We start from the raw sequence: 16643 nt of genomic DNA, 5'->3' as shown, positions 1-16643 counted from the left end.
ACAGACACACACACACACACACACACACACACACGCACACGGTGCATTTCGCTGCTAAAACAACAACAACAAAATATTCCCTCAAATATTATTACTAAAGAACCGTTTTCCAAAGAACGAAATGTAAACCAATGCATTCTGAATGGGAGTGTTTCTCCGATTTTTCCATGCTACACAGAACGAAATGTAAACCCATGCAAATAAAGACTTCATGGTCATAATAATTTAAATATCATTAATCTCCGTGTAACGACGACACGTTTGTTGAGGGGGGGGGAGACACGTTTGTAGGGGGGGGGGGGCACGCTCGACAACGAAAGGAGTTATGCTTTTTTCAACGGGGCTGCATTCAGTCACTTGACCGTCATGCTGCTATGGTGGTTGCTATCGACCGCCCCCTCTAATCCTTACATGGCTCTAAAAACCACGCGGCAAAGGAGCTGCCGTAAATTGTGTTGTTTTTGTCGTAAACTGGGGTCCGACGGTTAAAAAATAGACAGATATTCCGAGGTATCCTTAAAAGGCAGCTTGGATGTTTTTATTTTCTGCAGTTTAGACTTCTTCTATAGCCTATTTTTGAAAGCAAAACACCAAGTTCATTGATTTAACGAGGCAGGGTTATTTGAAACAATTTATTCAATAAATATTTGTGAGAGGTCATTCCTTCTCCTGAGTTTGCTTCCTATTTATGTCTAGTGTACACCCCTACTGTCCAAAAGCATCCCCCCCCCCCCCCCATATGGATTTGGAGAGTTGTTGCCACGTCCCAGTGGTGGAAGTATCATATAATATGAAAGAGGGCATTCAATTATACTACAATGATCAATTAGGAGGCTGAAGCCCTAAAGGAAGTGATGCAATAGGTGACTGAGGCGAGAACATTTAAGTAAACTGTACCTTGGGGTCTCTTATATATCAAAGGGGGTTTCAAAGGACGCATACGCTTCAACCTGTGGCTCCAGCCCTACAGGAAATGACACAGCAAGTGCTCCATCTCGTTGCACCTGCACCCAGCGGCTCGCTTGCAAGATTTTGGCCTGAAGTTCTTCCCAGACCTATACCCTAACAGTCCAACATGCATATCTGAGAATCAGGCCTCTCTTCAATAATGACAAAATGTTATGAGAGAAATACAGATTCACTTTTTGTTATCTCATAAGCGGCGTGGTGCCGGCTCCTTTTGACCTTTTGACCCCAGACTTCAAAGACGTGGCCACAGGCCAGCTGTGTCTACACACATTAAGCCACAAATGTACACCTCCATCCCTCAAAAAATGGGGCCTAGAAACTAACCTCTGTCTTATGTACATTGACTGTACTGTTGGAGGTCACGCCCCTTTTCCGGCCTTTTCGAGATAGCTAGGGATGCTAAAATGTTTACACACATTTCCCGGGGCCCCGAGAACGACATATCCAAGATTTGTAGTTCTAGCCCATAGAGAAAAAAAGTTTTCCCAAATGGACTGTCATTTGGACAAAGCCCCTTCAGAAGTGTTGCTGCGAGACCTAATGGTTCAGAATGTGGTGGAAAAACAGTTTTTGAGATAGGAAGGTCCTACCGCCCTGAAATTTGAATACCATATTCTAGGGCCTAACTGGGACCCCCGCACCGAAACTTGGCCCGGTCGGACCCCGAGTGCAGGAAGGGGGGGCCTGGACTTTCATAATCTTCGCTCGGTGAATGTAAAGGATGTTTGGTCGGATGTTATGACGAAGAATCATAATGTGAATGGGAATATTCTATTAATGTCTTGATATCATCTTTCGTCTCAACACTTCTGCTGCAGCCGCTTAAAGGGCATGGTGCAGGTTTCTATTTTCTTCTTTTCTGGCAATTTTCTAGTTGGTAATAAACATTTAAACAATTATCCATTGTATTTGATGTTGTAGGGTATCACAAAATATAAATATTAGGAAAAGTAGGTGATATATTAGTGGTTATTAGCCACAGGTTAGCGATGATTCTTATTTCTCCCACAATGCATTGCATGACGTCACGTAAGGTACTCCGCTTTTGGACGACAGCCGAAGCCGCTAGTGAGAGAGTGACAGTGTCAGATTATATAAGTAAATACATTAATAGAGATAGCCTATATATATATATATATATATAGATAGATAGATAGATAGATAGATAGATAGAATAGCATAACATCGATAGATAGATAGATAGATAGATAGATAGATAGATAGATAGATAGATAGATAGATAGATAGATAGATAGATAGATAGATAGATAGATAGATAGATAGATAGATAGATAGATAGATAGATAGATAGATAGATAGATAGAATAGCATAACATCGATAGATAGTGAGGGATAGCATAGCATAACATAACATAGATAGATAGTGAGGGATAGCATAGCATAACATATATATATATAGAGAGATAGAGAGAGAGAGTAGATATATAAGTAGATAACATGGTTTTCTACTGTATTTGTGGCGGGTGCAACAACTCCAGCAAAAGTGGACATAGGGTCCATTGCTTCCCCAAGGACAAAGGGATTCTCCGAAGCTGGGTGCAATTTGTCAAGTTTAGGCGGGCAGATTTTTCAGCTAGCTCTGTTACCGCGTACTCCAGAATATGCAGCGCGCATTTCAAGGAGGGGGATTACCACTCAGGGGATGCCAAGATGGTCTCACTTGGTTTAAAGAGTAAGAGGACGGCGAAGTTAATTCCTACCGCCGTGCCGTCTGTGCATGCAAACCACTCTGCCTGCCCTGTCCCGAGGTCGAGAGACACCGTCTGCCGCAAGCGAGAGATTGCCACGGTAAGCATCATGCTATAGCTGCTAATTACAAGCTGCGCGTTAGCTAGCTCTGTGTATTTTGCATACCGTGTTCCCTTTGACACAGCCTCCTCTACAAGCATGATCAGTCTGACATTAGAAGAGCATATTTCGTGATTCACGAATATGAGCCAAAACAAAATTGCCCTGAAGTAAATGTCCATATCGTCATGAAAGCTTCATGGCTAGTGTTTGGATCAGTGATCGTCATCATCAAGCGGCTTTCACAACAGTGTGTTTGCGTTTTGTGTTAGTGCTAGACTGCTACGGTTCTCTTTCACATATACTGTATTTGACCGTGACCGTGATTTCTTTTTTATATACTTATATATACTATACTTTATACTAATATACTTTTTTATATTTGTTTTCGCAAGATGTTGACAGACGCCTCACAGCAGGAGACCGTGGCCAGTGTAGACACTGTGGAGAGTGTCGATACTGGGGATCAGCCCTTGCCCTCCTCCACTTCTGACGCTGGGACACAATGTTATTTGAAGCCCCCCCGATGGTCTCACGGTAAATCTTTGGTATTTTAAGGGGTAGATATTATGTCTAAAACATTGCAAGTAGGACATTTCCATACACATTGATGAAATGAATACATAGCCTACACCAAAACATAGCCGCTTAGATTTGCCATGATTGTCATATGTTTGGGTATGTTTACTGCCTCTGCCACAGCTGTGCAGGTTAACCTGAAGCCCAAGATGGTTAGCGTGGGCACACAGACTTCAATCAGCCCACAAACCTCCACTCCCCTCGCTAGTCCTGAACAGACAGTTGACGACGATGATGATGATAATGCCACTGTCATCAGTGACTTGTCGTGGGTGCCCGAAGAGCCGATGGATGAGGAGGAATTGTTTGATGAGGAGCCACCTTACACGTGTGACCCCCACCACAAGTGAGATAATCGAAAACCAACATAGACCATATTGAATGCTCAATGCTTTGTTAGTTTGAATGACACTGCCCCCCTCCCCCTCATTTTTTGTTGTTGTAGTTGCATTGACAAATTCATTGTTTGCCAAGAGGAGCTGATGGGAGCCTTTTTGCCATCTGTCCGGCCTGTTGTGAGAGGTCGGATAGTAGCATTGTGCAGCAGGAAGGAACTTTTGTTAAGATCAAGCAGGTACAGTTTTGTTTATGCAGTTTTGTTTACGTGGCCATCTGATTAGAAAATCTGAATATCTAATTACAATCTGATAGCTCTGACTGTCTTGCCAGTTAATTTACAATGTATGTACCAGGCTGGCTTAAGTCTGCTGGTTTGTGATGCCATCATATTTGAGTGTTATACTGTATTGGTCATGTGTGTTTCATTGAAAATATGAAACCTTTGACCAGTAATGTACAGTACTTACTCTATATTGAATCCTGATATACTGTTGATTACAATGTTTTATTTTATTTTATTACATATCTAGGTCTGTGCATCATGTGGCTACCACCGTTTCTGGCAAAACCAGCCAATGCTCCACAGGAACATGCCAACCTGCAACCTCCTGTTAAGTGGGGCCATTCATTTTACTGGATGTTTGGCCACACAGACACTAAGAATGTTGACCCTGTTTGGCCTGCAGTGCATCAGTGCCAGCAGTTTCTTTCGCCATCAGCGCCGCTACACAATCCCTGTAATCGTTCAGGCCTGGCAGAATGATCAAGCCAAGAATTTTAGTGACCTACGGGCAATGGATGGCGGGCTAGTTCTTGCTGGTGACTGCAGGTAAACCAGTGTGAGAGCTAGACCAGTTCCACGTTTTGATTTTGTTATCATGTAGGGTGGCTTTAGTTGGCATTTGCAGTTGACATGGTGGATTGTCTTTACAGACCATGGTTTTAAAAACTTGAAACATAAATTGTAATTAATTCCAGGTCAGATTCTCCTGGGCACTGCGCAAAGTATGGGTCATACTCTCTGATAGAGGACAGAGTGAACAAGGTGGTGGATGTTCAGCTTGTTCAGGTAAACCTGATGTTATTAGACAAAGAAATGAACTCTGCAATTTGGTAAAAGGATTGTATCTTAATATAACATCTTTCCACTACAACCATGCATAGAGCTTTATTGTGTATTGCCTAACTAGAGTAGTGTATCATAATGCCTGGACCAGCAACGCTTCGGTTCATTAACGCCTCCTTCAACACCACCAGCATTCTACACTTACACTGTTATGTCATGTTGCAGAGCTCAGAGGTCCCCAACAGCTCATGGTGTGAGCTTGAAGGGCTCAAGCGCAGTGTTGGCCTGCTGAGGGGAAACAACCTGCATTTGGCAACGCTGATCACGGACCGACATCGCCAGGTATTTACAATAAAAATGCAGTATAGAATGTAAATATCTGAATTGCACTGAAGCTGGATGTTAGTGTTTTTTTTCTCCTTAGGTTGCCAAATGGGTGAGAGAGGAGCTGATCCCTGAAGGGACACAGCATTATTTTGACGTGTGGCACATTGCCAAAAGTATGTATCCATTGTTGGAACCTTGAAGCAGTTTTTGTTAGTGCATATCAATTAATACCATTTGTTCTAAAACAGGTCTGGGGAAGGCATTGGATGCAGCATCCAAAGAGTGTGACCAACTACAGTTGTGGAGGCCAGCTATAGTGAATCACCTCTATTGGACTGCAGCCTCAACCCCAGATGGCAACCCAGCGGTCATGGAGGCCAAATGGAGAAGTTTAGTGAACCACATCCAGGACATCCATGACCATGACACCCCTGCCTTCTCCAGTTGTGCCCATGGCCCTCTAGACGAAGATCAGCGCAACAAAGAGTGGCTGGACCCAGGTACAGTACTGGTATTATGCACGCTCTACATAGTTTTGTTTTAGTTGCTGTCTTTGAGTAATTGTCTGGATGCTTTGACATGTGACCTTTGTGATGAAATTATTTTTTCATTCCCTGGCAATCTCATAACATTCTGTTTACTGTTTATGTTTGCTATAATTCATATGCAGGACAATTTCATGTGTTTCCATTTCAAAAAGGAATTCTGTCTGTATCCATCTTCCTGTCTAATGTCTATTTGTACGTTTTCCGTCTGTGTGTCTGTCTGCCTCCCTGCCTACCTGTCTTGGTCTTTTCAGGCTCATTGGCAGCAGTCAAGTTGGAGAACATAATGATGAGGGCTGCCTTGCTGAAAGATGTTCGTCAGCTGTCTCCACAGCACCAGACCTTCTCCCTTGAGGCTTACTACTCCCTCATCTTGCACTTCGCGCCCAAGCACACTGGGTTTTCATACCTTGGGATGTATAGCAGGTCAGTGCTATCCAATGGAATAACACTGCCAATTATTATGCCTTTTATAGTAATAATAGTACCTATTAACGTGCCTATTGTAGTATTTTGTCATACACCAAGTTTCAAAGGTTTTCTCAAATGTGTTATTTTGTAGGCTTCTCTTAGCGGCGCTGCATTATAATCACAATGCCAATCGCGAGACAGCACGGAGAAGTGACGGGACGGAGAAGTACTGCGTGCGGTATCCGCGCTTCAGAAAAGGTGCCCATGTGGTGCGTCCCATCAAAGAGGCAGCCTCATACGGTAAGCAGTGTCAGGCAGTTCTATCATATTTTGAGATGGCGCACGAGTGATCAGTGACAATGATCTTTATAAAGTAATATTATTATTATTATTAATATTATTATTATTATTATGTCTGCAGGTTATGCAACATCATTAATGAAGGCCCTTCGGGAGAGCTACGCCAATTCACCCGCGGTTCTTCGAGAGGTTGGCGCCAATTTGTCCTCCGATGCACCCGCCCCCATCGCCAAATCCTTCGAACAGATTCCTAAGGAGGAGGCCATCAGCCTCTACCTAGCCCGGCAGTCACGCTTCAAGAAAACCTAATTTCACATTATTATTTTTTTCCACGGACAAGTCCAATGATTTAGTTGTTATTATTTGCATGAAATTTCTTTGTATATAATTCAAAATAATTTGGTAATCATTTTACCTGTGCCTTGTCAACCTCTGTGTGCGGTGTTGTCTGGGCTCACTGTGTCTGCTTGATGTGCTTTTGCATGTATCACTGCATGTATGCATGCATGAAATAGTGTGCGTGTGTGTGTGTGAGAGAGAAAGAGAACCATCAACTGACCCTCGGGTATGACTACACTATTGCAGAATTAATTAGAATTAGAATTAAACATTGCGGGTCTAGCCCTTCATCAGTGTTCCTTGTATGTTTTGTGCCTAACCATTTTTTTATATAGATTTAATTCCAACCTGTGTCTTTGTTCAGTAACCATTACAAGCAATGCCAATCAACTTTTTTTTATCCAAAATGCATGTGTTCTGTGTACTTTATAACATTTTAAGGGCAATTGAATGATCACAACAGAATAAGCATAACTATTATTTTTATTCATTTTCATCCAAACAAGGCCATTGAAAGCCCTGATAGGTCTGGTCATCATTCTGGAATTGCTGTCTGATGGTTGAAACCACACAAGAGGGTAGAGGCTTCCTTATACTCCTCCCTAAAACGCCATAAGCCCAGCGTATAGCTTGCCTGTACGCAGTGTACCGGTATTGCCTAGGGATAAGTAGGAAAGATTCTTAAGTTTAAAACTCTGTAAGTAGGTTGGAAACGTCATTTTAAGCCTGTTTCTTATGCATGTTTATTGTGTATGCAACACATCTCCTGTCACCTATAACTGTTGGTTCAAATGACTCAGTGTAAAAAGATTTGTAAAGTAAACATAAACCATGAACATACTCGTGCGTGCTGGCTTGAAGGGGACCATGATCCTGCCTGAAGTGTGTGTATGCTATTTTTAGCACAAACGGATTCAGGCAGCATGCCTCAAATCCAGGATGCTGCGTTAGGCACGTTACATCTGCTGGCCGCGGGGTGAGCTCCTCGACCAGCGACCAAAACGCGCTCACCTCTCTACAACACAAGCTCTCCACCACAGTTTCCATGGGACGACACCGCCCACACAGACACCTGCCAAACACAGCGACACAGACACGCTTACTGCTCTCTCCCGGTAAGCGGTACCCTGACAGTTTCAATGACAATCAATCACGAGGAAAACGAGTTAGCACTATCAAAAATAATCACACTGAAGACATAACCAGCCTACTCGGCGTCGGCTACGTTTGCAAACAACATTTTCACCGGAGAAAGGTAAAAGCTTAGAATAAACACTAGGGGTTCACAGGTGGGACTGTCAAGCTAGCCCATATCTAGAAGAAATAGAAGGCATAATATGCCTTCTATTTCTGGATCTTCTGACTAAGTTTAGGGTACTTATCTGAGCCAATGACATAATCACTGTCACTAGATATAAAGAAAACGTTGACTTTCATTCGATGCTATTCACTGACAGTAAAAAAAAAAAAGTTATTGTATGCACTGCTGTTCATAGACTACTAGCTCCAGCGCTCCTTGCTGCTTTTCTAAATGGTAGCAACTCACCAGGACACTTCACCAACTCTCCACTCATTCTCCTCTGACCATGCATTTATTTGTCTTTGACGGCCATCGGCTCTCGGTATTTCCTCATTTCCCCTCATACGCCTAACCGGTTCGAAATTATATGGCTGTGGGCCATCATAAATGTTGACAGTGGGTCTTGCTACCTCTTCCTCATCCCCGTCCGCCATAATGCTAGTTCTAGTATGCGTCTACCTTACGTGACGTCATCGCCGAATTGCGTAAAAAATAACCGTTACTAACCAAAAACTACAAAAACTGGACTTTAACACCATTTTGGAGACATTTCTAACTTTATATACATATTTTGAGTGCTTTATGTACCCATTAATCAAAACTTCCGGTTAACCTGCACCATGGGCTTTAAAGTCTCATTCCAAGAACCTTAAAATATGAATCAATCCATTAGAAGTATGAAAATATCTTCCCGGTCGTGCAACAGGGCAAACAAGGTGTCCTTTGACATCTACGTTTCGAGACGATTGCAACAGTGCCACACATGATCCTATTTGAATATGTTTCGGGGTAGTAATTAGCTGTCGATTTTGGAGGCCTTTATCAATAATGACCAGCTATAGATTTGCTTCCCGATGGAGATTTTTGACAAATTACATGTTAATTAGTATCTACACGTTAAGCTGAGTCCAATGAGATCAAGCTCGCCCTCTTGCTACACCGAGATCATGTCCTAGACCTAGGTGTACCATGTAAAATACATGTTACCATTAGCTAGAGTGTCATGCTTGATGTCATTGGACTCAGCTCAACGTATAGATGCTAAATAACATGTCATTTGTCACAATTTTTTATCGGGAAGCAAATCAATAGCTGCTCATTATTGATTAAGGCCTCCAATTTCGACAGCTAATTACTACCATTAAACATGTTCGAATATGCTCATGTGTGGCACCGTTGCAATCGCCTGGAAGTGTAGATGTTGAAGGACACCTTGTTCGTTCTCCTACGCCACCGGGAAGATATTTACATGCTTCTGATTGACTAATGAATTGATTCAGCTATTCCCCCAGAAGTCTGGGGTCAAAAGGTCAAAAGGAGATGGCACCAGCCCCATTGAAAAAAATAGAATACCACCCAACACACGGAGATTAATGATATTTAAATTATTATGACCATGAAGTCTTTATTTGCATGGGTTTACATTTCGTTCTGTGTAGCATGGAAAAATCGGAGAAACACTCCCATTCAGAATGCATTGGTTTACATTTCGTTCTTTGGAAAACGGTTCTTTAGTAATAATATTTGAGGGAATATTTTGTTGTTGTTGTTTTAGCAGCGAAATGCACCGTGTGCGTGTGTGCGTGTGTGTGTGTGTGTGTGTGTGTGTGTGTGTGTGTGTGTGTGTGTGTGTGTGTGTGTGTGTGTGTGTGTGTCTGTGTCTGTGTCTGTGTGTGTCTGTGTGTGTCTGTGCGTGCGTGTGCGTGTGTGTGTGTGTGCGTGCGTGTGTGTGTATTACACTCTATTTTATGTTGAAATGCGACGTAATCCAGTGTTCACGAAACGTACACTGTCAACGAATGCTTTTGGCGACTGGGTTGCCTCTCAGATATACGTGTTTCTAACAAGATGATATCATTAAAAGTTACATAAAGTAACAGTTTAATAACACAAACGCAGGAAGCACGTGAGCTGCTAGTTTAGCGAAAGCAGCCTAACAACCTGACGTTGAAACATGCGAGCGATCCGATCAAATCCTAATAACTATAAAACTAAAGATCAGACACAATCACTGACTGAAGATTATGCAAGTAAAAAGTATATTTCTCGCTAGAAATGTTATTAGAAACACGTTTAACGGTGAATCGGTCCTAAAATATTGCATTTCCCATTCAGATAATAAAGATTAATAAAGATCATACACATTCACTGACTGAAGATTATGTAAGGAAAATGTACATTTCTCGCTAGAAATGTCATTAGAAACGCGTTTAATGGTGTATCTGTCCTAAAATATTGCATTTCCCATTCGGATAATAAAGACTAATATAAGCTACGCCGTGTTCCGGAGCCGCGGGGGATTCTGGGAATTGGGGTTGTCAGTTGACAAATGGGGCTTTTGTTAACTTGTTTTGTTGTTAGGATTAAGTGGGGTTGATGGGTTCGGGATGTTATGTGGTTGTGTGTTGTTCTATTAACATTGTTCGTGTGTTCATTGTTGTCGACACCGTCACCGAGAGTGACGTGACCATCGTTTCGTGCAGCTGTTCCGTGTTGAAGTCTCGTTCAATAAAAACCAACTCTCGTTGTCGAGCATTCAATAAAAACCAACTCTCGTTGTCGAGCGTGCCCCCCCCCCCTACAAACGTGTCTCCCCCCCCCTCAACAAACGTGTCGTCGTCGTCGTCCCCCTTCAACTAACGTGTTCCCCCCCCCCCCCCCCTACAATCGTGTCGTCGTCGTCCCCTCAACAAACGTGTCTCCCCCCCCCCCTCCCCGGTCAACAACAGTCTACCTCCCCACCCCCCTAAACAATCGTGTCCACAATTTGCCGCGAAAGCCGTGAAACCCAAACCCCGAAACCCGCCTCCACAGCGGCACGCGTGGATAATGTAGGTATAACACGCTGTTTTTACGTTGTAATAGTACGTCTCCAGTGTTCATGGAAACGTACACCGTCAACGTTTTTTCTTGGCGACTGGGTTGTGGTAACGCAGCGAACACTGCGATTAAGATGAAATGTGGTTATAGTTTAGATAGGCCTATACGGTGCCCATATCAAAAAGAATAGAAAACATTTATTACATTCTATTCTTAATATTATTTTATCCTGACTCTGAATGTTTGTTGCTTTAATCCAGATGAGTATTGAAAAAAAATTCTGCACCAAAAAAGGCCTCGTCCTGACGACGCGGAGCAGCTTCAGGAGGTAGTTAGCTTAGTCTGAAATTAAGTTGAACAGTCTGTTAGTCTGTTGAATGGATGTTAGTAAATGTTTATTAAATATATAATTAATTATAATATATACATTTATTTTGAATGTTCCTAGGCATCAAACAGTGCTGAACAACCCAGTGCTTCTCAGGGGCCGGGCTGTTCAGGAGAGATACTGATTAATATAGGCCAGGAGGACAGCAGACAAAATGTTGCTGAAACAACAGGTGAGGTGGAAACAGAGTAGTGTAGAGTTTAACTTAAAAAAAATAAGAGTAGGGAAAGTAATTTTGATCCTTCTGTTCCTGGTGGAGAAAATGTGCTGATCTGTTCATTGTAGGTCATCCAACCCTACATTACTGGCCTGGAGACAGAACTGAAAAGGAGGTTCCAGGAGCTGGACATCCTAGGAGCCTTCCATGTCCTTAGACCTCAGTCGGCTGCCCTCCCTGACAATATGTGCATTGCATTCATTATTTTAGTTAGTTGCCTTGTTGTACCTAGTAGTATATTGTTACTATTTATTTTAATTTTCCTAAAAAAGTTAAATATTGGTTCAGGTAGCTCTTGAGTTTATTTGTACTTGAAATAAAGACCTCCAGCTTTAGTTGTCTGTTGTAATTAATAATAATAATAATAATAATAATAATAATAATACATTTAATTTAGAGGCGCCTTTCAAGACACCCAAGGTCACCTTACAGAGCATATAGTCATCATTCAAAAGACAATAAAAGGAAAACAGAGGTTAAACATGAAGAATAATAATAATTAATAACACTCAAAGACGCCTAAAGTGAAGGGGGGATCCTCACTAACCACCACCAATATGTAGCACCCACTTGGGTGATGCACGGCAGCCAATCGGTGCCAGAACGCTCACTACACACCAGCTTGAGGTGGAGAGTTAGGGATGAGGTGGAGAGTGAGGGAAAAGAACATTTAAACACTATCGACCATATTTAAACACTATCGATCACATTTAAACAATATCGACCACATGTAAACACTATCGACCACATTTAAACACTATGGACCATATTTAAACACTATGGACCACATGTAAACCCTATCGACCACATGTAAACACTATCGCCCACATTTAAACACTATCACCCACATTTAAACACTATGGACCACACGTAAACCCTATCGACCACATTTAAACACTAACGCCCACATTTAAACACTATCGCCCACATTTAAACACTATGGAACACATTTAAACACTATGGACCACATGTAAACCCTATCGACCACATGTAAACCCTATCGACCATAGATAAACACTATCGACCACATTTAAACATGTAAACCCTATCGACCACATTTAAACACTATCGACCACATTTAAACACTATCGACCACAAGTAAACACTAGCGACCATATTTAAACACTATCGACCACATTTAAACCAACCCTGTCTCGTCAAAATTACGTTCCCAGAGAACTATTCGGCATTCTCAATTACGTTTGTCATAAAACGTATTTTGTCCGCGATTACGTTTTATTGAACGTATTGCAAATACGTTCGTCCTCAGCCTATTTTTTGCCATTTATTAACCTCTAGGATTATGTTTGGTTGAAACGTATCCCAGATAGGTTAAATGTCAACGTATAGCACATTATTGTCATTAAGGCATATCTCCCTTTCAGGGAACGTTTCATTTAACGTATTTTGTCTGAAAAACGTATCTTGGCTGTGGATACGTGTTATTGAACATATCGCAAATACGTTCGTTGTCAACCTATTTTTTGCCATTAATTTACCTCTAGGATTATGTTTGGTTGAAACGTATTCCAAATATGTTAAATGTCAACGTATAGCACATTATTGTCATTAAGGCATATTTCCCTTTCGGGAAACGTTTAATTTAACGTTATTTTGTCCCTGATTACGTCTTATTGAACATATTGCAAATAGGTTCGTTCTCAACATTTTTGTTGTTATTTATTTAAGCTACCTCTTGGATTACAGGCTACATTTAATTGAAACGTATCCTTAATAGGCTACGTTAAATTTCGATAACACATTATTGTCAGCATATAGGCATAGGTCTACCTCTCGGGGAAGCGTACGTTTGATTGTAATGTTAATAGTCCAACGTTATATCAACATGTCACAAGAGGAGAAATGAGCTGCTGACGGGGTAACTGTAGGAGCGGGGGTTGCTTTGTTGATTTCTTTATCTAGGGCTATAGCTGTGGTCAAAGCGGGAAGTGTGCGTTGTCTGGGCGGCTGCCTGAACTGAGCTGCAGGAAATTATGTTCACACGTTTCTTCATTCATTCAAGAAGGCTATACCGGTGAACGGTGACGTCAGACTCACGCCCACCTACAAACCAATCAATGTCCAGTATCAGCCTGTCCTCTCGGAAAATACGACCACGTAGGTGGTTTGTTCCGCCACAGATTACGACCCATTGGAATTTATCCAAAACGAGCGAACGAGGCCCTCTACATGTGCGGGCAACCCTTTCTCATCAAAATTACGTTCCCAGAGAACTATTCGGCATTCTCAATTACGTTTGTCTACGTATTTTGTCCGTGATTACGTTTTATTGAACATATTGTAATGACCTCGCCGGTGACATAACGATGTCGAGTCATTAGTAATTGAAGGAACTTTTAATGGACCAAAACCAGGTCACTGAAACCCGTAACCAACGGCAGAAATCCCACCCAAAACAAACCCCGGTTACCCCGGCAACCCCCAACACGGTCTCACTCACGTGCAGGCCCCCACCCTCGTGTTCTTCCAAGGCCCTCCCCCAGCTGACCTAATGATTCGCCCCCACACTGATTGACAAGAAGAACATTACAATACATGCACACAGAATACATGCACACGTCTCTTATATATCAAAGGGGGTCTCAAAGGACCAACCCAGTCGCCAAGAAAATACAACCACGGTGTACGTTTCCATGAACACTGGATAATAATAATAATAATAATAATACATTTAATTTAGAGGCGCCTTTCAAAACACCCAAGGTCACCTTACAGAGCATATAGTCATCATACAATTTTTTTTAAAAAAACAAGGCATTGTGGAAAAAGATAAATAAATAAATAAATAAACATAAGCAATAAGAAATAAATAAAACAAAAACAGGACAAAACTAAAAAACAATCAAAACAGTGATCAGTTAGACGTTGTGTGCGAGTTTGAACAGGTGAGTTTTGAGTTGTGACTTGAAGGTTGTAATGGTGTCTGACTGTTTTATGTGTGGGGGGAGGGAGTTCCAGAGCCTGGGTGCTGAACAGCTGAATGACCGGGCACCCATTGAAGTGAGTCGTGATGTGGGGATACATAGTAGTCCAGCAGAGGTTGAGCGGAGGGAGCGGGAGGGAGTGTATTCTTGGAGGAGGTCGCAGAGATAACTGGGGGCTAGGTTGTGGAGAGCTTTGTAGGTGAGGAGTAGGGTTTTGTATTGGATGCGGTAGTGTACTGGGAGCCAGTGAAGTTGAATGAGGACAGGGGTGATGTGGTCAGATGATTTGGTGTGGGTGATGATCCGGGCGGCTGAGTTCTGAATGATCTGCAGTCTGTTGATGAGTTTGGTGGGGAGTCCGGTGAGGAGGGCGTTGCAGTAGTCTATGCGTGATGTGACAAATGAGTGAACTAGGATTTCAGTGCTGGATTGGGTCAGTGATGGGCGGAGTCTGGCAATGTTGCGGAGGTGGAAGAATGCAGTCCGGGTGATGTTGTGAATATGGGGTGCGAATGAGAGGGTGTTGTCCAGGATGACGCCGAGGCTCTTGACTTTGGAGGAGAAGGGTACTGGGAATCCATCGATAATTATGAGTGGAGCTGGGGTGTGTTGTGATTTAGTGAGGGTGGATTTGGATCCGATGAGCAGGGCCTCGGTCTTGTTTCCATTGAGTTTCAGGAAGTTCCTGCTCAACCAGCTCCGGATCTCTTCCAGGCACGTGATGAGGGAAGTGGGGGGGATGGCAGCGGTGGGTTTGGTGGAGATGTAGACCTGTGTGTCGTCAGCGTAGCAGTGAAAATGGACCCCATGGTGACGGAGGAGTGTGCCCAGCGGGAGGAGGTAAGTGGTGAAGAGGAGTGGACCCAAGACTGACCCCTGGGGGACACCCAGTGAGACACCTGAACACCCGGACTTGTGGTTGCTTAGTTGAACAAATTGTTGACGGCCGGTGAGGTAGGATGTAAACCAGGAGAGTGCAGCACCAGTGATCCCAATACCAGCTAGGCGGTCCAGGAGCAGAGGGTGGGAGATGGTGTCGAATGCTGCGCTGAGATCGAGGAGGATGAGAATGGTGAGTAAACCAGAGTCGGCTGCAAGGAGGAGGTCGTTGGTGATTTTGACTAGGATACGTAGCATTTCAACGTAAAAAATAGCGTGTTATACCTACAGTATCCACGTGTGCCGCTGTGGAGGCGGGTTTCGGGGTTTGGGTTTCACGGCTTTCGCGGCAAATTGTGGACACGATTGTTTAGGGGGGGGGGGGGGGAGACTGTTGTTGACCGGGGAGGGGGGGGGGGGGGAGACATGTTTGTTGAGGGGGGGGGGAGGCACGTTTGTAGGGGGGGGGCACGCTCGACAACGAGAGTTGGTTTTTATTGAACGGTCGACAACGAGAGTTGGTTTTTATTGAACGAGACTTCAACACGGAACAGCTGCACGAAACGATGGTCACGTCACTCTCGGTGACGGTGTCGACAATAATGAACACACGAACAATGTTAATAGAACAACACGCAACCACACAACATCCCGAACCCATAAACCCCACTTAATCCTAACAACAAAACAAGTTAACAAAAGCCCCATTTGTCAACTGAGAACCCCAATTCCCAGAATCCCCCGCGGCTCCGGAACACGGCGTAGCTCATATTCATCTTTATTATCTGAATTGGAAATGCAATATTTTAGGACAGATACACCATTAAACGCGTTTCTAATGACATTTCTAGCGAGAAATGTACATTTTCCTTACATAATCTTCAGTCAGTGAATGTGTATGATCTTTATTAATCTTTATTATCTGAATGGGAAATGCAATATTTTAGGACCGATTCACCGTTAAACGTGTTTCTAATAACATTTCTAGCGAGAAATATACTTTTTACTTGCATAATCTTCAGTCAGTGATTGTGTCTGATCTTTAGTTTTATAGTTATTAGGATTTGATCGGCTCGCTCGCATGTTTCAACGACGTCAGGTTGCTTTCGCTAAACTAGCAGCTCACGTGCTTCCTGCGTTTGTGTTATTAAACTGTTACTTTTTGTAACTTTTAATGATATCATCTTGTTAGAAACACGTATATCTGCCCAGTCGCCAAAAGCATACCTACGTTGACAGTGTACGTTTCGTGAACACTGGATTACGTCGCATTTCAACATAAAATAGCGTGTTATACACACACACACACACACGCACGCACACGCACAGACACACACACACACAAGCACACACAAGCACACACACGCACGTACAGACACACAGACACACACACACACACACACACACACA

General features: G+C 42.9%; 1 protein-coding gene and 1 long non-coding RNA gene across 4 annotated transcripts; one reads left to right on the top strand and one right to left on the bottom strand.

Annotated features, from left to right (window-relative positions):
• Positions 1 to 2184: 2184 nt before the first annotated feature.
• Positions 2185 to 7524, top strand: LOC132455147 (uncharacterized). Of its 3 annotated transcripts, XM_060048891.1 has the most exons (11): positions 2192 to 2778; positions 3174 to 3315; positions 3481 to 3703; positions 4283 to 4525; positions 4675 to 4765; positions 4988 to 5104; positions 5187 to 5262; positions 5338 to 5589; positions 5889 to 6060; positions 6197 to 6345; positions 6467 to 7524. In XM_060048891.1, the coding sequence occupies exons 1-11, from the start codon at positions 2428 to 2430 to the stop codon at positions 6652 to 6654; spliced, it is 2004 nt and encodes a 667-aa protein (XP_059904874.1). In that variant the 5' UTR covers positions 2192 to 2427; the 3' UTR covers positions 6655 to 7524. The 3 variants fall into 3 exon arrangements, with proteins under 3 accessions (XP_059904876.1, XP_059904875.1, XP_059904874.1); XM_060048892.1 differs by having other exon boundaries at positions 2191 to 3315; XM_060048893.1 differs by lacking the exons at positions 5889 to 6060; positions 6467 to 7524 and having other exon boundaries at positions 2185 to 2778; positions 6197 to 6336.
• On the bottom strand, positions 7150 to 8610 carry LOC132455159 (uncharacterized). Its single transcript, XR_009525105.1, has 2 exons — positions 8231 to 8610; positions 7150 to 7756 (listed from the first exon to the last, which is right to left on the bottom strand). It is a non-coding gene; the product is annotated as an uncharacterized LOC132455159 (long non-coding RNA).
• Between the last annotated feature and the right edge of the window lie 8033 nt (positions 8611 to 16643).

Source organism: Gadus macrocephalus, chromosome 4 (genome assembly GCF_031168955.1).
Source record: "Gadus macrocephalus chromosome 4, ASM3116895v1".
Lineage (NCBI taxonomy): Eukaryota > Metazoa > Chordata > Actinopteri > Gadiformes > Gadidae > Gadus > Gadus macrocephalus.
Note: the sequence above shows the minus strand (reverse complement) of the source record. Positions and strands in the feature narration are given on the sequence as shown.

Bases quoted from the DNA above. Each gene is read 5' to 3' on its own strand.
- LOC132455147 (XM_060048891.1), top strand. From the start codon at position 2,428: ATGGTTTTCTACTGTATTTGTGGCGGGTGCAACAACTCCAGCAAAAGT. The intron at 3,704-4,282 runs GTGAGATAATCG...AATGCTCCACAG, and splicing joins ACGTGTGACCCCCACCACAA to GAACATGCCAACCTGCAACC. The intron at 4,766-4,987 runs GTAAACCTGATG...GTCATGTTGCAG, and splicing joins TGGATGTTCAGCTTGTTCAG to AGCTCAGAGGTCCCCAACAG.